Here is a 24244-nt window from a genome sequence, read left to right as displayed (position 1 = left end):
ATGTTGACAACTTTTATTAGTTTTCAGTATTAAAGATCTATGGATTTGGTGCTTTCCCGGCGAATAATGTGGGTAAATGTTTCTACCCGGCTGCCCGGGTTAAATTCTCCATTCTCCATTCAGCAGCCCTCTGCTCTTTCTCTTCATGCACTAACAAGTAGATTACAAAATAATATTTACGAAATGCAATTACGGGCACCCGTTTGTCATTTATAAGTACCTATATTCAAATCTGTGAAGCAGCCACTCATTTCATGAAGCCTTTATCTAGTTAGTGAGGCATAATCTTCAAGAATTTCAATTTGAAACTAAATATTCAGTTCACGCGATACAGGAGAGTCGTGCGGTTACTCTAGAAAAATATTCCAGGAATTAGCGAACTATAATCTCAATAGAACACAGTTTCAGATAATTTGACTCACACAAAAGATAAAAATATATGGAAAGAAAGAATAAATATTGTTTTCAATTAATTTTCCAAATTGTCTATTAAAAACTTTCGATTGCCTTGCAATGGAAAAATTGTTGAAGTCTCCCGTTCTACAGATTCAAAGCAATTACCTCTTAAAGAAAAATATTTCACCTGTGGTATCAATTTTCCCTCCCCCAATTCTGTGAGTGAAAATGTTATGTCGTGATTTGTTATTGCGAAAATGATGTAGAATTTTGAAATATTCGTGTACTGGGTTGAGAACAACTTCAGACCTTCAATTTTTTAATTAAGCGCACTTGTAGATTTAATTAACTTTAACACATTTTTTGGTATTTCTTGGAGTTTAGGTCAATGTAAAACAAGTTATAGCCAACGTTTCGATTTATTTAAAATCATCCGAAAAATATGTAAAAAGTTAAGAGGTATGTCAAAATTTTTTGTCCACAGCACCGTTGTCCTCGTCCTTTTTCCATTATATGTTCCTATCCCTTTCTTTCCTTACCTCTGAGGAGGAGGACAGAGGATGGCCAAAGGCTGAGGGATTAGGATAAGATAGGGGGAGGGAGAGGGTGGGGAATGGGGGATGGGAAAGAGGAGAAGGCTATGGAGATCAGTGGGCCCTGTTAAGACCAGGCGGGTTGAAAGCTTGGTGTAGCCAAATGGAAGACAATTCAAGAGTTTTTAATTCTAGCGGTGAGGCAGAGGGTGGGAGAGAGGCAAGGATTCCTATGTTAAAGCAGTCATCAAATTCTAAATTGTGGGAAAAGGCGTGGGTAGGGACAGGAAGCGAAGCATTCCTTGGACATTTTTCTTAATAATCTTCACCACTCCCTTCTTCGTAGAGGATATCCTGAGAACCTTCTGCGTAAGAAAATCCTACACAATACTTACAAACCCAAAATTCACACCAAGAAACAAACCACACATCTCTCCCTTTCCACCACATACTTCCCGGGCGTGCAGGCTTTGAACAGAATCATCAAAAGCCTTTTTCCGATTCTTTCTAACAATGTCACGACTGGAAAAATCTTCTCTAGCTGTCCACCCGGGCCCACTGATCTCCATAGCCTTCTCCTCTTTCCCATCCCCCATTCCCCACCCTCTCCCTCCCCCTATCTTATCCTAATCCCCTCAGCCTTTGGCCATCCTCTGTCCTCCTCCTCAGTATCTCCTTGTCTCCTTCCCGACGAAGACCCTAAGAGGTCGAAAATTTGAAAGAAACTAACGTGTGAGTTCTCTTTTATGTGTGTGTATGTTTTTGTGGCCTATCATGGCATTTATTTATATATTGTAACGGTTCAAACCGCGAGAGCCGCCCGCTCGCCTCTCGTTCGATATCTCCCCGTACATGTGATTGTTAACTCTCCACTCCCCCAAAATAGAAAATTGCCCCAACGGAGACTTACCGTATCCGGGCTTAAAATCAAGTTCCCCAATTGTTCGTGCCTGCACGCACACTCACTTACAACAGGATTTAAGGAAATCGTGGCAATAGCAAAACAAATAACTTCAATGACATCCCTTTTACAATTGATTTTTAATAACTGAACTACCATAGGTTCCAAAATTTACACTGACACTAAAGCATTCCCAAACACACACAATAAATCCCCGTTCCAAAATCCATCGGCGTCACCTCCAACATGAAATATTCACCTTCGGCTTCTCCTTCAAAATTACAATAGCACTTTCTCAATGATTATAAAAAATTGATGTTTCCAACAACAAAATATACCCACGCTCTTTAGCGAATAAGCAACGTAAAAAATAGTGACATCAAACTTACACAAAAAAAAACTTTCCGTGCAAAGCAATTATAAATTGGGCGTTACTGTTCAAGTGGCCACCCGTCTTGAAGTCGGGCTCAATGATCCGCCAAGTGACACTAACATTCAAATATTATGCTCAAGCTTCACCACGTGCCGCACTTAAGTCTTGCAGGGCCGTGACTAAGACCAGCCAACAGTAAATTCACTAGGGCCTTATTGTGGGGAGCGCACTTGGGACTTTCAAAGGGGGGAACCATCTGGACACAAAAGGATCTATTCGGGCTTTGGTAATTTCCAAGCTTACTTCCTTTATCCGATGTTCTCGCCACCCCTGAAGAGCTGTCCGCGTATCGGCCTCCTCCACGTGCCGTAGCTTGGCTGCTGCTGCTTGTCACTGCACGCCACTATTTGACTTATCTCGTGTCAGACCGTAGGAGAGAGAGAGCTATCCTTCTTGTCTCTCCCTTTTATAAACTCTGCACTACCCACAATCACCTCTGGTGCACCACAACGCCCTCTTTTTTGCCCCGACCGAAAGGCGGGTTTTCAAACGTATTCCGGGAGAGAACCACTGCGTCGCCTCTCCCGGAAATCCACTCTCACAAAATTTCACATACGTAAAAAAAATATTCTACAATGAAAAAACAAAATAAACCCTTTACATAAATTCAGGATAGAACTCTGTAAACAAATAAATGCTAAAATTGTGAGTGTGCGCGCAGACGTAACCCCCCCAGCCGCGATGTTAAAAACATGATGCGTCGGGCCGGCTCCGGTCCGTACCGCTACATTATATATATATATATATATATATATATCATAAAAAAACCCTAGGATGGGCAGTAACAGAATTCCTCATTCTGAAGGTCTTTCCTCCCTCCGCCACTTCCTTTCCCAACGCCCAACTCCTCATACCCCTAGCACCGACTTCCTCCTAGACCTAACTAATATCGTCCTAACGCACAATTCGTTCTCATTTAATAATAAGCATTATTTACAGATCAAAGGTTGCTCAATGGGTAGTAGATTCAGTCCCTCCTACGCAAACCTCTACCTAGGCCACTTTGAACAAATTTTCCTTTCCCAATATCCATTGAAACCCCTCCTTTGGCTCAGATTTATTGATGACATATTCCTCCTATGGCCACATGGTAATGATTCCCTCGAAAATTTTATTGCTACTCTCAATTCCTCATCCTCTCTTTCTTTCACCTCAGCCATTTCTAATTCCCAGATTACCTTCCTTGATGTCAATATCTCTATTGTCAACAACAAATTTCTCACCTCTGTCCATGTAAAACCCACGAATAAGCAGCAGTACCTTCATTTCAGCAGTTGTCATCCTTCCCACTCTAAACGCTCCCTTCCCTATTCCCTTTCCATTCGAGGCCACCGTATCTGTAATAATCCTGATGCCTTAAATAATTTTCTTCACAACCTTCACCGTTCCCTCCTCCAGAGAGGCTACCCAGAGTCCCTCCTACGTAAAAAAATTCTCAAACACAAATGCCCCCCAGAACCGTGCAATAGAATCAAACCACGAGACCTTTCCCTCTGCACCACTTACTTTCCTGGAATACAATCCCTGCAATCTATCCTTAAAGACCTCTTCCCTATTCTAAAAAACAACAAGGCGACAGCCAATCTTTTTGCCAAACCCCCTATTGTCACATTCAGACGACCTGCAAACCTTTTAAATTTATTCCGCTCAACTAACCCCTTACAGAAGTCACCCACTACTCCCATCAGCACACCTTCGCCCTGCGGTCGTCCTAGATGTAAGACCTGCCCAATTTTTACCCCTCCTTCTATCCCCAGTCATCTCGTCTCCTACCTACCACCACCTCCTGCGGCCTCCTGTACTTCAAAAAATGTAGTTTACCTTATTCAATGCAAGCACTGTCCCTCCTTTTATATAGGCAAATCATCAACTCCCCTTAACCTTAGAATCAATAACCACAGAGCATCTTGCTCTTCCTCTGACTTTGCATCCTTCCCGGTGGCGAAACATGCGGCCGCTCATCAGCGTCATTTCAATGATTGCTACAATGTTTCAGTTTTAGCCTCCCTTCCCCCCACAGACCACCCACTCAAACTTAATTCTATTGAATTAAGTTACATTTGGCTATTCAAAGCATTTCTTCCTCCCGGCTTAAACATCCACCGCTAATCCCTTAATTGCCTCAACCCACTTCTTTCCCCCCCCTCTTTGGACCCTACCTCCCCTCTATTTCCCCTTCCCTCAGCTATCCTTTACCCTCTACCTACAGTCTTCCACCTAACTCCGAGGAAGGTGGTAATGCCACCGAAAATTTAGTTATTTAGTGAGTTTGAGTTTCTATTCTTTATTGTGTGTTCTGTTACTGCCCATCCTAGGGTTTTTTTTAATGATATTTACCTCGCCGAGGAACATTTCGAAGTGTATATATATATATATATATATATGTGTGTGTGTGTGTGTGTGTGTGTGTGTGTGTATACTTTAAATTTTATTACTGTATAAAAAACGCGATCGTAACATTTTTATGTAAAAATATTGTATATCGTTGTCATCTTTTTATTTTATATTGTTCATGTTTTCTCTTTCATAGCCCTGAGGATGATTTTAGATAAATCGAAACGTTGGCTATAACTTGTTTTACATTGACCTTAACTCCAAGAAATATCATAAAATGTATTAAACAAGGTCAAGAATAGAAGAGGAAAAATAATAATTAACTTTTACGTGCCAGACATTATACACGGACCATGAAAGGATTGAATCTGCATGTAACAGATAATGCATTTAATAAAAGGCATTACGGTAGTAGGAGGAAGCAGAATTATCGTTATACACAGCAGCTACTTCGTTTATCTATTTTGAACCGTTTAATCAGCTATTCAAGTAATGCGCGTCAACGAATTGACAAAACACTGTCGCGAAGCTCAAACGGGGCGGTTTGTAGCGCGTAACCTAGGAAACAGTTGGTTATTTCAAACAGAAGTTACTAACAATTCAAATAGCATATGCCGCCATTGTGTGACTTTCGCAGAAGTTGGTTAATTTGTAGTAAGCAATTGTCTGTGGAACAATTCCAGTATAAAAATGATTTTTTCTTAAAAGTTATTAATGAACGCCGAAGAGCCAATCATGAAAACTAAGTATCGCGGGATGAATGACTTGAGGGTATTGCTGAACCCTACCCCGCTTTGACGGTTTTCGTGAAATTTTAATTGTATCTACTGAGTGTCATATGTTATTAATAACGTGGAAGTATTTAAATTACATTGGTGCCTATACTCTCGTCGTGCCATTTGCCTTCTTTGTTTGAGTAAATGCGCATTCATTCATGGTGAAGAGGTGGCAAATCTCAGCGGAAGCTGGACCTCCTCCGAGTTTATATTCCCGAACGAAATTTGAGAATCGTCGTCGTCGTAACGTATCTTTAAGAAGTAGGAATCCAACTGTTTAATCGCATACCTACGAGCAATTTACGCTAATATTTTAAAGCATTTATTTTGAAAAAACTGATATCTTGTTAACCATATCCACTCCCCGGGGAGTTCGACTTCAGTCTTCGAGCCAGTACTTCGTATGGTGTTTATTCTTAAGTTTCACCTTAAATATTGTTGTGCTCCAATTCCATGTTAATATAATTATCTTTTATGAATAGTCTGGAACCTCGTCAGTATCAGAGCCCGATCGCATTACATTATGATGGTATAGCAACGTGCCTCTATGTCAAGATCATATTTCATGATGTCTTATCGTCTGTTCTTGAATATGATGATTAATACAATATAAAATTTTGTAAATGCTAGCTCTAATAATAAAATTAAGTGAAACATTACCAAGACTTTAAATATCTTTATCAATGCATAAAATTTTTAAATCATGTAGTATTCTCCACCTACCAGATGCGTGGCTATTCTTGCCTATCTCTGGGCATTATTGTGGAAAGCTGCATCAGAGAAGAGTGGTTGCTACTTGTAAAGTAGCCCATTCTTTCAGTGTACGGAAAGTGCTTTTTATTTGGTAAGTACATGTGCATTAATCCAATCAAAATGATTTTGTTTGGTTCTCTTCACTCTTATTAAAATGATGCCTGTATTATTGATGCTAAAGTGTTCAGTAATGTCATTGGTTATGTAATTGTGATGCAATTAATATTACAACACATTCTAAATGCATGAATGAAGTAACTTTTTCTGTAGTGAACATTAACTTGTTTTTTTTTTAATCCTCAACTCTTTCTACTTCAGATTGATCACGATGAGCCGATCGAGAGGACGTAAATGCCAGAAAGTAATAATTTTGTAATTTATTATGCTCCTGAGTGATTAGTTGCTGTTATGGTCTACTTTTTGTCTCACAAACTGATGATTTTGGCAATGATCTTTTCAGGTTGAGTTTGTTGAAAATGATGAGGAAACAGAGGAATTTTTGGGATTCACTACTGAGGATATTAAAAGGTACCTATTTACGTGTTCTGTATTTCATTAATACAGTAACTATACCATGAGCAAATTTTCAGGTGAAGGATATTTTGAATTTGTGTGACAGTAACATTGAGAAATAATAATTATTATGTAGACGTCTTATTTTATAATGTAAAACTAAGGTATTGTTGATATTGCAGGAGCTTGAGAGTTGCAGTTGCATTACGAAGGATTGTCAATGCTGTGACCAAAATTGTTAGCTCAAAATTTGAACAGATATCGAAACTCCTCACCAAAAGAACCAGTATGTGTATAGTAAATATTATTGTATAGCATAAAAAATTAGGGAAATGCATCTTGATGAAATGAAATAATGTGTTTTTATGCATGGAAAATATTTTTAATATCACAAGATTGGAAGGTTAGAATAGTTTGGATGAGTATTTCTCAGTTAGACTTGCCCATTCGTTTGCATTTTGAATGAGTACAACAGGATAAAATTGTGTTTTTCGTAGTGTATTTTATGCAGTCAATAATGTATTCTGTATTTCTGTAACAGAGAAAGAGGATGCAAAGCCAGAAAGACGCTATCCGAAGCGAAGCTTGGCGCGTGTGAATTACAAAGAGGAAGAAGTGCCTGATGATGACGACTATATTTGTGAGTATTTATTTTTTCTTTTGCATTTTTACTCATCATCAATTCAGTATATGAAATTTGTTGTAAATAGTTACTGGGGGGACGATGGTTTTAGATTCAGGAGGAGTGGTAAATGAACACGACCACACGTGTTGAATAACATGGCGAAACTGCAATTTATTAAAAGAACAAACTTCCGGTGAAGAACAAAAAAACAAATGAATACAGTAATACGATAGTTGGGAGATTACCAGCCATATTCAAACAAAAACAATCACAACACTCTCCCTTAATCTACCAACTTTACATTGCATTTTTACAATTAACCATACCCAGAGGAATAATGCACTTGCGGTGTGCAGTCACATTAAGTGCCTTAGTAAACACATCGGCAATCATTTTTTCAGATTCCATGTAATTGAGGACAACCTTCTTATGCTTAACAAGTTCCCTGATGTGATGAAACTTCACTTCTATATGCTGAGTGCGAGCATGCAATCCATTGTCAGAGGCTAATTTTAGTGCACTCTGGTTATCATTCCATAAAAGAATTGGCCCCTTCCTACCACATAACTCAGAGAGTAACCCCTTCAAGTAAGTGGCCTTCCTACCTGCAGAGTCAATGGCAATATACTCTGCCTCGGTTGAAGACAAGGCAGTTACACTTTGTTTTTTACTCTCCCAGCAGATTGGTCCACCAGCAGACACAAAAACATACCCAGTCACTGATTTTCTGTTGACGTCATTAGCAAATGACGCATCAACAAAACCACAAACATCCGGATTATTCTCAGTCCTTCGGAATTCTATTCCTGCATCAATTGTTCCTTTTAAATACCTTAACACTCTTTTCACACACTGCCAGTGTTCATTTCCATAGCAGTTGTTGAACTGGCTGAGGTAATTGGTAGCATAGGATATATCAGGCCTGGTACACACTGATAAATACAGTAAACTTCCAATCACTTGTTGGTAAGGTACACTATCACACGTTATCGATTCACCCTTGGTCAGTCGAGTGCCAGGAACCATAGGGGTTGACACAGATTTACATTCTGCCATCCCCACCTTACTCAGCAAGTTCAAAATTACCTGTTTTTGGTTCAACTTTACTTTACCATTACCCATTTCTACCCTCATTCCCAGGCAATCCACGACTGATCCTAAGTCTTTTACCTTAAAACAAGAGTGGAGCTTTTGTTTCAGTTTCTCAGCTTGAACTTCATCATTAAAGAATACAAAAAAGTCATCAACATAAACACATATTATAACCATGGATGCACCATCTCTCCAAAAATAAACACAAGGCTCATGTTGAGATTTCTTAAAACCAACACTTAATACGACTTCATCCATTCTCTCATACCAGGAACGCGAAGCCTGTTTCAGGCCATAAATGGCCTTCTTTAACTTATACACTTTACTTGCATCTGAAACAAAACCTTCCGGTTGGTACATGAAAATGTCTTCACTTAGTGAACCATTCAAAAAGGCTGTGGAAACATCCAAGTGATGTACATGCAAACCATGAGCAACAGCAATTGAAAAACACAATCGTAAGGTATCATGTCTCACCACAGGAGCAAAAGTGTCAAGATAATCAATACCATAACGCTGAGAGAAACCCTTAGCTACCAGGCGAGCCTTATACTTGTCCACTTCTCCCTCCCCATTCCGCTTCAATTTAAAAACCCATTTGCATTGCACTATATTTCCACCCTTAGGTCTGTCTACAAGATCCCACACATCGTTTTCCTGAAAAGAACTGATCTCTCTTTCCATAGCTTCTTTCCAATGAATTTTATCAGTACCATTTAATGCCTCGGTAACTGATGTAGGTTCTACCTTTTCATCACATGCTAAATATAACTCAAAACCAGGAAATTCCTTCCTTTGCCTTTCCCTCATAGGATACCTCCTTTCACCTTCATCGACATTATTTCCAGGATTTATTTGCACCTCATTTGCATCCGCAAAAGACAGATTTTCAATATCATTCTCTGCTCCATGAATGTGATTGACATTGGCATTTGTTTCACTCTGACAATGAACATCATCACTGACATTACACACTGAAGTAAATGGCAAATCATCATCTAAGTTTACAGGCACAGGCATACTGAAAGAACCCTTCTTCCCTTTACCAATAGCCTTAATTGCAGTGAAACTATTTTCAATGAATTTAACATCACGAGCAACAAGAATTTCTCTCGGGTTTTCAGGATTAAACAAACGATACCCCTTGGAAGCTGAAGAGTAACCCACAAAGACCATTTTCTTGCTCCTAGGATTTAGTTTATCCCCCCTTATTTCCTCAGGGATTAGAGCATATGCATCAGAACCAAACACCTTGAGCTGATCATAGCTGACTTTCTTACCTGACCACAGGACCTCAGGGACATTGTCAGGGACACTCCTGTGGGGGCTTCTGTTTAATAAGTACACAGCAGTGTTAGCTGCTTCTGCCCACATCTGCTTAGGACTTCCTGCGTGAAAGAGCATGCATCGCACTTTCTCCAGAATGGTGCGATTCAGTCTCTCTGCTACACCATTTTGCTGTGGAGTATACCTTACAGTTCTCTGATGTGTGATTCCTCTACTTTTAAAGAAATTCTGTAACTCATCACTCAAGAACTCAGTTCCATTATCAGACCTGAAAATTTTCAACCTTTTACCAGTTACATTTTCAGCCATATTGACAAAATCAATCACTCTCTGCTTGGTTTCAGACTTGCTCTTTAAGAAATAAACAGTCGTTCTGCGGGAGAAATCATCTATCAAAGTAAGAATGTACCTTGACCCACTCCATGACTTTACATTAGAACCAAAATCACACAGATCAGAGTGAACAAGACCTAGTACCTCATCTGCCCTAGTACCTCCTTCCTTGGGAAAAGGATTTCTGTGCTGTTTTCCAAGAACACAAGCATTACAATCATCAGCAGGTTCATACTTGAAATCAATGCAATCACTTAATTTGTCCCGCAACAATATCATATTTTGCATACCCAAATGACCCATTCTTTGATGCCACAATTCATAATCATTAATATTGCACACAAATGCCTGCTTTGATTTAACATCCAAACGGTATAACCCATTACTCGTTCTACTTGCAGTAGCTAGTTCTGTACCATTACAGACAAAGTCATCATCATACATTTTACAACCCTTTTTATCATAAACAACAGTGATCCCTTTGTCGGCAACTTGACTTACAGAAATCAAATTTTCTTTCAATCCAGGAACATGCACAACATGTTTAAGTTCACAAATGTGATCACTTACATTTAGGTTCACAGATCCAACACCTCTGCTTTTAAGCTTACCGTTATTTCCGACAGTAATCTCAATATGACCGTCAACGTCACGACAATAATCATGCATACGGTCTTCATGGGGTGACATATGCACGGATGCTCCGGAATCTACAAACCAATCTGAGTCACACGATGCAGCCGACAGGGCACACAGAAGACTTCTCAGCGGTTTCCTATTTTCTCCTTTCTTCTCTCCCTTAACCTCGGCTCTGTTCTCGTTCGGATCCCTCTTCTTCTGCGACTGCGGGCATTGTGTTTTAAGATGCCCCTTTTCACCACAGTTCCAGCACTTCCACGCCTTCACAACTGATGAACTCCCAGCCATGGTCGAAGAGTTGTACTTCTTGCCCTTGGAATACAGGGCAGTGGTTTCGGGAACACTCGCATTTTGACCGGCACTCACGCTCTTCCGGTAGCTTTCGTCTAACAAAATCGTCTTCACACGATCCAAATTTAAGACATTCTCCCCACTCGTGATGGCCATGACAAGATTGTCATACGAATTTGGCAGCCCCTGAAGCAACATTGCTGCAACAAAGTTTTCCGCCATCGGCTCACCGATACCCTCGAGCTTGTGTGCCAACATTATCACCTCGCTGATATAAGTGTCCATGGTTTCGAACTTTTCTAGCCTCATTTGGCACATAGAACGAAGCAGGGATACATACCGCCACTTGCCTTTATCCTCATATGCCTTGGATAAAGCATTCCAGGCATCCTTTGCCGTTTTAGCTGGCCTTACATGGGGATATACCACAGGCTGCACCATAAGGCAAATGTCTGCTAAAGCTTTCTCGTCCCTACGTTCTTTACCTTCGCCATTATCACTTCCCTGGACACAACTCCACAATCCATTACGACGTAAATAGTTCGTCATCGCGAACGACCAGTCATAATAGTTTTCCCGCCCAACGAGTTTTTCGAAACCATACGCCTGCGAAGTGACCTGAGATTCTTGCATCTTTGCTACCACACGGTTTACCACAAAAATAAAGAAATCTGAATTCAGCAGCGCAGTGGAAAGTGCGATGGGCCCATAACCTGTTGTAAATAGTTACTGGGGGGACGATGGTTTTAGATTCAGGAGGAGTGGTAAATGAACACGACCACACGTGTTGAATAACATGGCGAAACTGCAATTTATTAAAAGAACAAACTTCCGGTGAAGAACAAAAAAACAAATGAATACAGTAATACGATAGTTGGGAGATTACCAGCCATATTCAAACAAAAACAATCACAACAAAATTGCCTTGATGATGGAGTGTGTAGTTAAGTCCCTTAAGAATGTCCCTTTAAGTATGTTTCCAGTATAGGCAACCATTTATTTTGTCCACACAGCATTCCCAGCATTTTTGTTTTGGATGGAATTTCTTTTCATTCATTTTTTTTCTTCTAACAAGTGGTACTTATCATTTGCACTTCTGGTCCAATGCTTTTGCCCTTACATGTTTCTTTAATGTTTATATATTTCCTTTTTTTATACTATAAACCTCTGTATTTGTTTGACCAGGTCATAACTGATATGCATAAATATGTACCTGATGGATGAAATGGCATGGTGATTCTTATATTCATATGCGGATTTAGCGAGTGGGCATCGGGGCATGTGCCCTCCCATTTTTTCATTTAAGAGAAATTTTATATCTTGTTTTACTTTAAATTCTTAAGGTGGTGGCTTTGAGGTGATATAATTTCTTTGATCAGTTCATTAATGTGGTGGAATATTTTACCCAGAGTTGGTGGATTTTTTTCTGCCAAAAATTTGTATGGTTTAAGGTTTAGCATTTTCCCACAGTGAAGAAATAAAATTGATGAATCATACTGCAGATACCACCAAATGAATTTGGTAACCTTATTAAATGCAATCCCTATTGTGAGAATCCATAGTGCGAAAAATCCACAGAGGAAAAATCATTCGCCTTGACCGGGATTCGAACCTGGATCCCTCGATTTCCGATCGAGTGCTTTAGCCAGTTAAGCTACCGAGGCGTCATTCTCCCCCGTGGAAATTTGTGGACTATTCCACAGGGGAGAATGACGCCTCGGTAGCTTAACTGGCTAAAGCACTCAACCGGAAATCGAGGGATCCGGGTTCGAATCCCGGTCAAGGCGAATGATTTTTCCTCTGTGGATTTTTCGCACTATTTGTGCATTGCGGGTGACTCCGTAAAAAGTTATCACCGTAGCTAGTCCCGGTACACTTAAATAAGTGAGAATCCATGTTTGGGCAAGTTTAATTGTTAACTTTTATTGGTGATAAATCATATCAATTGTAATTGGTGCTCAAACATTTAAGGTGTATATACATGGATCTTATGCTGATGTAAGTAACTTCAACTTTTTGGCTGGAATTCTACATTTTTATGTATCTGTATTGAAAATTGGCTCAATCATGAAATGGAAAATACGTAATTGATATGGAAAAGTATAACATCAGGAATGTAATAATTCTTTTTTATGCATCGCAATTAAAATATATTCTTCTCCATTGAACAGATTGCGATGACTGTCAGATGGAATGGGAAGGTGACTGTCCACAACACGGTCCATTAACTATTATTGAAGATGCTGAGGTAATGCCTAGTTTCTGTAACTTTTTTGAAAGTCTTACAGTGGCGCCGACTCCATGGGGCTTGAGGGGGCCCGAGCCCCCCCAATAATTCGTTATGGGTGTGAGGAAAAAAGTGTCAGGCTTGTCGATTTTCCCCGGAGTGTCCAGATATCGAGATTAGAGTTATCAGGGTTCTAACTTTGATCATATGACTCTTATAAAATGCATAAAAGACTTACAATTCACTACTTTTAAAATTTTCCGGGAAAAGATGCCCGGTTTGGGCCCCCCCAATATTTTTTGTAAGTCGGCGTGCCTGAAGTCTTATATGGCTAAACTTTATGTGAGCTCGTTGTTCCATAGATGTATTCATAGATGAAGATTTTGAATAGCATTTTGATTTGTAAGCATTCTTTAAAGGTGGTTTTAAGCATTCATATTCAATTGAAGACACATTGAACAATGTATGATATTCTGTGTAACTTTTTTGAAACTCTTACTTGACTTTACATTATGTGAACTCAAGCGATTGATAAGATTGCGTACGGTATATTGATTTGTAAGATTTCTCTGAGAATGACAAGTACAGATTCCATATGTGAGGAGTAAACACCTTGAATTATCAACAGCATGATTGGCTTTTTAAAATTACTTTTTGACAACCTGTGGTTTATACTAGGGATGGCCAGATCGTATACCTTGGATCCTAATATCTGTGGATATTACCCTTCACCAGATTCTTGGATCCGAAGTAGCTGAAGACATTGGATCTTGATCTGAAATTTTAATGGATGCTTCAGGGAATGCATCGTTATTTTTACTTAGTGAACGATACGTGGCAGACTGAATTGAGGCGTTTAGATTGGAGTCGTTTGTTTATCTTGTTCTCATGAGTTAAAAGGGTTTTGTGAACAATATTCTAGATTCATGATACGAAATATAAAGGTTTATGTCAAACAGTTAAGTTCTTCCGTGGAGGAATTTGATTATTATGGGGAAAATGCTGATCAGGTCGCTAAAAAATATGTCAATGATCTTGCCTGGGGTACCGCTCTTCCTACTCCGAGTAAAGAAGATGCCGTTACCGCAGCTCTTGTTGAGAAAGATGCGAAAGCTGTGTTCACTAAATTCATTAGTAGACTTTATAATGCAGAAGATTATAAAGTATATACTGTTCCTGCTGCTATACAAGTTGGTGACTATACTGATATAGACAATTCTAAGTATTCAAGACATGTTAATACTCGATTGTTGCTATATCCTGGTTGCAAAAAGTATTTAAAATGCAAAGACTATTTGCTGAAAGATGCGAATGCTGCTTACAAAGACATTTGGGTTATGCTTAAAGACAGTGGTAGTGTACGGTGTTTACCCAGCCTGTATATTGGATGCATTCCACCAGATTCCGTTGATGCTCTCAATATTTGTAATTTTCTAAAAGTGTCTGTTAGATATAAGGTGTCTTATGTAATTAAATTTAGTTTCTGTGGCAGAAATATAGAGAATCATTTATGAAATTGCAGGTGTTTTTCTTTGGTTAAAATCGAGACATACCTTCCCCTCACGTCGTCCCATAAGGGGGAATGGGAAGAGTTCCTATCCTCTCTGTGCATTCACCATCACATTGCGATGCTTGTCCTACTCGTGAACCATTTTGTTTAAAATCTCGCTAGGGGTTATGCAACAGAATTTCAGCCGCAGAAAATTTTACGGCAAAATATTATAGGCAATTGTGACACTTTTTAAGGTCTGTTCACTTTATCTTTGCGGGTGAGCTGGTGTGGCTTAACCGAGTTGGGGTGAGAGGAGGGAAAGTTTATCTACACGTGACTTTCCCTCTCCCAATCAGCAGACAGTAGGCGTGGCCTAGCACTTCGGAATTTCAGTCGCTCTCAGACCACCGTCGTGTCAACTTCGTGAATCTGCTTGCTGTGTTGCCAAATCTCGCGCGTTCTCTTGGTGCTCTTTGATTCTTCCATTTAAATCCAACTTATAACTTACTGTTCCTTATTCTTCCACTTCAATCCTTTTCCATCGCCTTTCCAGAAAATATTTATTCACCTTTTGCATTCCCATCAGCACCGACTCCCTCCCTCCAACTATTCCCTCTCAGTACTTTTCCGATCCCTTTATTACCAAACCCTAACCCTTTTCCTCAACTCTGTATTTACTTTTGGGTATTACAACCTATATAGTTTTGTATACCTCTGATTTAAAAGAGTAACATCCGAGCGTGTTTATTGAAGGCTCCGAAAGTGACTCCGAAAATTAAGACAATGACGGGAGGGAAGACGAGGAGGTTGATTTATTAGCCACACCACTCCAGCAATAAGTTACAAAATAAATTATTTAATAAAATACCCGTCGTGCTACTTTTCTCCATTCTTTTTGCATATCGGGCCCAAAATATCTGTGGCCACGTATGCGTCACACCTTTTCAGTGGGACACTAGGGCGCCTGTTTACATTTGGCAACGTTAAGGTCGCTCCTGCTCTCTCTCTCTCGGTACTACCCCTTCCCCTTCAGCGAGGCCCCTCCCCCTTCAGCGAGGCCCTCCGATAGTGTCCGGGATCTCATGAAAGCTGACCCGCAGAGATAAAATGAACAGATAATAAGAGATTGAACAACCGTCAGCGGAATCTGAGTGACGTTGAATAATAACCATGTCAAAAGTAACTACGGCAGACTCCCGATTATCCGGCTTCGGTTTATCCGGGTTGCGGATTATCCGTGCATGATTTTCACTCTCGCTTAATTTTTTTGTGATCTTTATAAAAAAAAATAAAATTGGATGCAAAATCATCAGAATTACTGCATTAATGCTAGGATACACTGGGCTTATTATTTCCGTTAGAATCCCCTTTGTAAAACGGAAGCGATCGCGCTCTAGCTGCATTCACGGGAGCACCATGTTCCTCTTTTCCAAGCCTCGCAGTGCGCGACCGCGCTCCGTGATGACGGATACACGTCCCGCAGCAGTTGATACTCGGGCAACTTGAGCGAGACGCGACAACGTGGCGTGGTGCCTGACAGTGTAGTTTCCAACGTCGAGCAGTGGTTTTGAAGCATTTGTGCAAACCACTTTTCTGTATCGGTGATCACACAGCCACCGATGTGTGGTTTTCAAAACCAGGCCTTACATGGAGCATTAGTAATACGAGTACAGCGATGTTATTGCCACTAAAAAGATCGCAAACTGGCGAAGAAAGCTCTCATTGAGTCCGGGAAGCACTCTAAAATAACAGAATACCTGCATAAATAATATTACATTGTTTGTTTTAGGTAAATTAAGAACATTGCAAGTCACTAAAGAGAAAGTTTGGGTTATCCGTGCTTTCCGATTATTCGTGCCGTCTCTCCCCATCTTTAGCCCGGATAATTGGGAGTGTATCTGTATGTCACATGTGTCAAAAAACTACCTCGGCCCTCCATTAGCCTGTACCTCTGATTTTTTTCCTTTCAAGACCACACGGACCATAAATCATTATTTCTTCAAAAGGAAAATATCAATTAGTTACACGAGAATAATGAAAATGTGTTTCAGCCCAACCCCATCTCGCCCAGTGACTTTTTTTTTCTACCCGTTTCAATTCTCATTTTCTGGAAGACAAATGCTCGGAGAGTGACTGACTTGGGCCAAAGATGTATCGATAACTTTTGGAAATTGTAGACCATGCACGAGATTCAAAACAGAATGAGACCAAACGCAATGCATTTCTAAGAGTTTCCTTTTTTTAAGCTGTAATTGATTGACACTAAGTTTTTTTAGTCACAACAAGACTATCCCAATAATCAGAATAGGGTAGTTTCTTTCATCGAAGAAAATGGAAGGCATTGATTGCGATTCGTTACCCACCATTAGTGTATTCATAATACACAAATTATTTGGTTTTAGAAATACCGGTTTAGACGAATGGCAAGGGCCAAATTTTATCCTCATTTGAAAAAGGCCAGATTGGCGCCCATGCGATGCCACTCCACGTGACGTCACAGGGACCTAGTTTCTACACGAGAGGATAGCAGTTATACATCGTCTGAGGTTACCAATGCATGCAAGAGACACAGAGCTCAGGGAAACATGTCTTAATAATAACCTATTAAAACTGGCTAAGGTCAGAAAGTTTTCTTCGTTTGATAAGGTATTAATAAACCTTTTTTAAGCCAAGCGCTACCAGATAGCATGGTACTCAGCTACCCGCTAGCATCCTGCGTCGTATCAGCGCTCAGAGCCTCTCCCAAGGTCACCTCATAAGGCGAGAGGGGGAACCAGAAATGCGTCACACGGACTTTTTCCCATCATTCCTACTTACGCGTCGCGCTTTCGCGCACTTGAAAATGTTCACTTTTCATTTAATTGCGAAAAATAGATATCGTCATTTAAAAATCTAAAAGCGTGAAATACGTACTCCAGGAGTAATAATCTTTCGATTTAGGCAATAAAAAAATAATAGGAAACCACCCTATTGTGCGTAAAGAAACAAGTCAGTATGTTGTGAGAAAGTGATAAATTTTGGGGAAAAAGTTTGTGAGGGAAAGAAGTGCACAATCAATCAGTTTACCAGCAGATTGAAAACTAATTTCATTGCCAAATGCAAGCTATGATCCTGACCATCTAAAGAGTATTTAAAAAAATAACTTGAAAGGTCTTAAAATTGATTTTTATTTATAAACAATATTTAAATGTGTATGGCAATCTAAATAGCATTCCTTTAATTGACTGTAAGTACGTAGTTGAAACTTGAATAATTACTTTCTATTATGGCAGGCAATTAAAAATGCATTCGGATCTGAAAATATCCGAAGATCCGACACTTGAAATAAAGTATCTGATCCGGATCTGTATCCATAAAATAATCCTGGATCCGTCCATCCCAAGTTTATACATGTTAGATATGGATTAATCCTTTGGCAAACTTATTTCTTCCCTGGAGATGCATGTTCAAACCATGACAGTGATAGTGAATTTTCAGAGGTCACCTGACTCTTGCTTGAATGTTGTGTGGAAAACACTTCAAACATAACAATCCATCTGTTGGTTGGGCCACTAAGCCATGGTCTTCTAAGGCCCTCCCTTCATTTCCTTGGTATCTTTCGTTCAGAGCAGAGAGCAGTGGTGATGCCTAGTTTCTCTCCTCCCTTCCCTGCCCAGTGAACACAAAAAGCTGCTGATGCACATCTGATGCACCAGTGCTGTAGCAGTGGCGAAGGCACTGCTGCAGTGTGTCTAGTACTCCTAAACTCCCCTTTTTTGCATGTCAGATGCGCTGCAAATGGGTGTCAGGAGCGCTGCACAAGTGTGCCACGATCGCTTCAAATGCATGTTAGAATGGCTGAAAATGAATCCCTGATGTGCAACTAGTAATCGTCAAAAGCACTAATAAAGCACTAAACTAACTAAGTATAAGGGGCAATAAGAATAAATTGAAAACACAGGGCTACAATGCATGACTTTATTCATCATTATGGTCTTTAAAGTATAAGATCAGTGGCAGCCTTTAACTGGACCCTCCTTGTTCCATCCTTGTTCCAGTCTGCCTAAACCTCTTCCCAATTTCCTTTTCAATTTTCACTGTGCTCATGTGGGAAAGAGCTGGCTTTCTATAGAATACATCTGAAATGAATCAAAGGATACCCATTTCAGCAAAAAAATAACAATTTATACATGGAAACATTTTTGAAACATAGATTCTTGAAAAATACAGTAACACACACACCCATTATGACATTGCAACTTGAGAGACTGCATAAAATTACCATTACCCAGTAAAATTAATTAGAAACTCACAGAGGGTAAATCTACTAAAAAGTTGTAATAAAATAATTGCACTTAATCACTATAATGAAATAGCATTATGAAATTAATCACCTACCTTTCAGTTCTCTTACTTTTCCTTAACCTCTATATGCACTCTTGCCTCTCTCGCTAGCACTCACAGATAAGGATTTTTGTCACCACGTAGCGCCTCTATAGCATAAAGAGTCTTATTCAAAAGACACTGTTGACATTGCTGTGGCAGTGCGTCCACAACTTGCGGCTGCACTTAATGAGAGTGCTGCTGGGGTACTGCTGACGTGCTTCAGTTGTTATGTGCTGTACTAGCAGGACTGATGCAGTACTGCATCAGCTCTGTATGTTTACTGGGCACCTGCCCATCACTCGTGCCACAAATAACCTCGGCTGTCGGTTGCCTTCTCTAAATATATCATATCATATCATAGCCACTATTTTGGGTCATTTATCATATGTATTCATCTTCTTGGAAAAGGAAAATTTAAAATTCCATGAGGGGGAAAATTCAAAATTGGATCTGACACTTTCAGCCATGTCTGGTTAAAATTTTGCGCAGAATGAAAACTGGAGTTAACTCATCCTTGCGTTGGAGATCATAAGTAAAATGAAACTTTATTTTGAACTACTTTTACTTATTGTAGCTAACTAACATTCTCCACCTAAGGTTTTGGCTGTGCCATGTTCCGGTTAAGGCTAACCAGACATTATGAAACTGGCCCAAAATGTCTGAAACATTTTTCAGAGTATCACTGTTTTGAGCGGTTAACTCTCTCCCCAACAGTAACAATAGTTTTTTCTCCTTGAAGTTCTTCGAATGGAGTTTATTCCAGAATATTTACATACAGTGGAACATCGTTAAAGCGAGTACGGGCTATAGCGAGACCCCCGCTATTACGAGAGATAGCCTATTAGCGATAGATAGTCAATTGATCCTATAATAAGCATGTTAAAAATTTCGTTTTTACGAGGCCCTTATGGTGTTGGCTCTCGCCATAGCGAGGGTTTCAACGCCGGAAAAACTTACACCAAGACTCCTTAATCTCTGTAATTGCTAGCGATCTGTTAGAAATGAAGTTAATGGAGTGCTCAGTCTCAAATTTATGTGGTAAACTATCGTTCGATAAATAAGTAGTTAATTTTGGTAAAAATATTGTGGCATTAGCATTCGCGAATGCTTGATCTTCTTTGGTTCCTCGGGCGGCAGAAAGCAGTCGTCAGCATACCCGCACGTCCATGAGTTGCGTGAATAGAAAGCATTTGATGGAACACACCATGGCCAAAAAAACACCAAAAACGTCTAAGCGAGAAAATAAAAATAAAGGAGTAATATGAGGTATATTGGCTATTATTTGCACCACCTACGGTAAAGCGACAAATCGCTATAGCGAGTGTTTATTGGTGCACTGTGGGGTGTCGTTTTATCGAGGTTCCACTGTATTATGCTATCAAAAAAAAGTTTCCTAAGTCAACCGTTCACCTTTTGTGTACAAAATTTGAACAATCTTAAAAAGCTGTGATTCTGTTGTGATGACTTCTTCTTGGGTTTCCAACCGAGGAAGTTCTTCTGCTGTTAATCATTAACAGGGTTCCCACTCAACGGTGAAAACCTTAAAACCGTGAATTTCGTCTACCGTGAAAAAACCTGGAAAAAGCCATGAATTTTGTCATAAAACCTTAAAAATCTCTCAAACTTGATTGTAGAACAACAAGAGATGGGTTAAAAGAAAAAAAAAACGATATTCCTATCATGTTTCAAGGTCATTCACGAACATCATTTGAACATCATTCCTCCCACCTTTATCCCAGCCGTGAATTTCGTCCGCCGTGAAAAAACCTGGAAATAGCCGTGAATTTCGTCATAAGACCTTAAAAATATCTCAAACTTGATTTTAGAACTACGATAGACAGATTAAAAGAGAAATTGATGTTTCGATCGTATTTCAAGGCCGAGTCACGTGCAGATACTGTCCATGCATTTACCTGCACACGTGTATTCGAAAGCGCAACTATTAATTGGTCCGTGTGTGCCATGACAGCACATTGACCTTAAGCCTGCGATTGGAAGACGTTAATCCTGGCAAAAAATCAGGCACTTCTTCACTTCCCTGCCACCCTGCTCTCTCCATTTTCCCACACACACCCTTTTAGCCGGACATGAATTTTGCTAACTGTAGGTGACGTCATGAGAGATAGCACTGTCATTGCTGCTATTGCATTCAAGGCATCTGTCGCGTTTGTTAAATTTGTAGTTAACGTGCGGCTGATGATTGTTACGCAATCAATATTTCTGCCTAAAATGCCTTACCAACAGACCGTGAATTTGATGATATTTAGACTGTGAAAACCTGGAAAAAACCGTGAATTTTATAATGTAGTTAGAGTGGGAACCCCGATTAAATTTTAATATTTAAATTCTTCACCTCCATTGGTATCTCAGTGGCTTCTTTTATCATACATCCCAATATCTCTCTGCAGATCAATTCCATTTCGTCAAAGCCAATACAGCGGTCTTGTGTTAGGCTGTGCTAGGTGATAACTGATTTTTAAGATTAGCCTAGCCTAATGCGTGTTCTTTCACTGTAGTTTTGATAGTTCAGCCAGTCTTTCCTAAGTAATCTTCACCGTATTTGCCAGATTTCAATATACCATATTTCTCTGAGTATTGTCCCCCACTGAATATGTTCCCCCCCTAATTTTGTGGCTTAAGTTTTGGGAAAATTAAAAAAAATATAAGGAAGTCTCATGTAGGCAATTTTTCTGTGAATAACAACCGAAGATTTTAAAGCCAATGTTGACTCTTATGTTTGTGTAAGTTGTAACATATATCATCACCATAAGTAAATATCTGAAGATTATTTTGATGAATCTCTCCATACTGCTTTCCCATCAGCTAACCTAATTATATTTACCTGAATAGTGTGTCCTATGTTAGTCATTTGGTGCCTTCACATGCTTTTCAAAATAAAATGATGGTCTTCCTCAGGCCATCCTATCTCTTGATGTGACCGAAGTTGTTCCATCTTTTCCTTATTGGTTTTCATAAGATTGATCCCCTCTCACACTCTTCTTGAAACTTCCTCATTATGCAATCTATGTATCCATTTCATCTTTATCATTTTTCATTTTCATCAAATTTCTGTTACTTCTAAACTTGACTTCATTCTTTGAACTCTGATAAAAGTATTTCTCTGGTAACTCAAGTTGTTTTCTTCATCTCTAGGTTGCCAGTGGTTCAGGAGTGAAGCCTGATCCCAAGTATGCCATAAAGACAGTTCCGAGCTCCCTCCATATTGCACCTTCCCAAATTACGGTAGCTGGCCTGGGGGTTTGGAGCAAGGAGAAGCTGCCACAGGGCCTGCGCTTTGGACCGTATGGAGGCATCAAAGTTTCTCAGCCATGCAGGCGAGGTTACTGCTGGGAGGTACAGTACTGCCATTGCTATCTCTATAAAGTCATCTTTAATACTCAGCATATCTTAGATATTGATGAAAACATGTGTTCACAATTTGACGCTAAAATAAAATGTAAACATAAGCGGATTCACGCAACCTCTTGTGATTCACGATTGAGTATTTTTGATCTGCTTTGGAAGGTCAATAACCTTGAACACTTTGAAGTTATTGTTGAATCAAGATTTTTTCAGTTTTAAATTGTTGCTAGTCAGTGAGCAATTTAACACATGTTGCAATTTCCATTATAATTAGGGTAATGAATGAGCAATAACGGCTTAGAGCCTTGAAAAATCTCTCCTCTTTGAATTTCTGCTCTTCAACAAGAATTTTGTCATGAAACTTTAGCATGAATTGATTGAATCTACCAGGTAGTGCTTCATCATTGGCATTTGTAGGTACATAAAAGCTGTGCCACGATCCCTTGGCTCATAAGCCAGGTGATCTGTGTTTATATAATGCTTCACTCTTTATCTTCCAATCCCAGCACCAGACACACTTTGATGTAATGGTGATTAGTCATATTTTCTTTCACTTGTTGAATATGACTTTGTCAGCAACTACTGCAGTAATGTTGCACTTGAATGAAACAAAGACAAATGGAACATAGGTGTTTATTGCTCACTCCTGATGGCATGGCTGACACTTGGTTTAATAGTTTACACCCATCACTGTTTGAGTTCCATCCGTGTGCTCCGCTCTCCATCTGCTGGGAATCCGTGGATTGCCGATCGATCAATACTCTACTGTTCAATATAATTATTACCAATAGATCATGATGGCCCATCAAATTCCCTCACATCACCCCTTCTCAACACCCCAAAAAATAGTAGAGATTTGGCTAGCCATTTTCCATGGAACGTCCTCAATATCGCACGTCAGCAAAGTAGCCCATGGTGCGTTTATATCAGTGTTTATGCATGTATTTCCTATGAAGAAGGCGTAACACCGTGCAGGTGAAAATACTTAAATGTTTAAACATTTTCTTAAAATCTAATAATGACTTGGAACTAAATTTTATTTTTAAAATAGTAACGTTAATGCACTAAGAGGTTTAAATAAAAATTTTAGACCAATTCTGTGATAGAGTACCTATTTGTGAAAATGTTATTGTCAGTATTTTAACGTTAATAATAACAACCATAGTGTAATGTCCCATTGAATGATGTGACCGTGATTATAGCATCCAAGAAGACTGCCAAAAGGATTGGCGCCTTCTCCTTTATTGGGTAACAATTGACGATCACTCAGCCTTTACATCACACTCCTCCCCACGCAGGGGGGGGGGGGGGGGCAAACAAAAAAAAACTGAAGATTATATATATAAACAATAGGAAACTTTGGACGTTGACAGCAGCAGAGAAGTCAAGAGTGGAAGCATTCGAAATGTGGTGCTACCGAAGAATGATGAAGATAAAATGGATTGACCGTGTGAGTAACCAGGAAGTGCTAAGGAGAGTAGGAGAAAAGAGAAGCCTCCTAAAAACATTAAGCAGAAGAAGGGACAACTTAGTTGGCCACATTTTGAGGCACGATGGTCTGATGAAGACAATCGTTGAAGGACAAGTGGAAGGGAAAAAGGGCAAGGGACGGCCCCGAATGAGTTATATCGGACAGGTTATAAAGGATGTAAAAGAGAATAAATATGTAGCTATGAAGAGATTAGTGGATAGGAGAGAGAAATGGAGAGCTGCGTCAAACCAATCTTAGGATTGTTGACTAATGATGATGATGAATAGGAAATGCAAAATATACCAATCATAGTTTATAAATCGAACTCTTTCTTCTTTTGTCTATACCTCACAGGATATCATCTTACAACTGTTTCCACTTCACTCTGAGACTTTTCCCCACTATGCTCCCAGTGCCCTA

The 24244-nt window shown here is 39.6% G+C and overlaps 1 protein-coding gene across 1 annotated transcript in view; it reads left to right on the top strand.

Moving 5' to 3' along the window:
* The first annotated feature begins 5828 nt into the window (after nucleotides 1-5828).
* Nucleotides 5829-24244, top strand: part of LOC124172755 (histone-lysine N-methyltransferase PRDM9-like) — a 29083-nt gene continuing 10667 nt past the window's right edge. The window contains exons 1-7 of the mRNA XM_046552242.1: nucleotides 5829-6217; nucleotides 6445-6487; nucleotides 6587-6654; nucleotides 6822-6925; nucleotides 7181-7279; nucleotides 13078-13154; nucleotides 22144-22344. Of these exons, the coding sequence (XP_046408198.1) occupies nucleotides 6455-6487; nucleotides 6587-6654; nucleotides 6822-6925; nucleotides 7181-7279; nucleotides 13078-13154; nucleotides 22144-22344 (582 nt within the window). The 5' untranslated portion in view covers nucleotides 5829-6217; nucleotides 6445-6454. The remainder of the gene's footprint in view (nucleotides 6218-6444; nucleotides 6488-6586; nucleotides 6655-6821; nucleotides 6926-7180; nucleotides 7280-13077; nucleotides 13155-22143; nucleotides 22345-24244) is intronic.

Source organism: Ischnura elegans (assembly GCF_921293095.1).
Source record: "Ischnura elegans chromosome 13 unlocalized genomic scaffold, ioIscEleg1.1 SUPER_13_unloc_2, whole genome shotgun sequence".
Lineage (NCBI taxonomy): Eukaryota > Metazoa > Arthropoda > Insecta > Odonata > Coenagrionidae > Ischnura > Ischnura elegans.
Note: the sequence above shows the minus strand (reverse complement) of the source record. Positions and strands in the feature narration are given on the sequence as shown.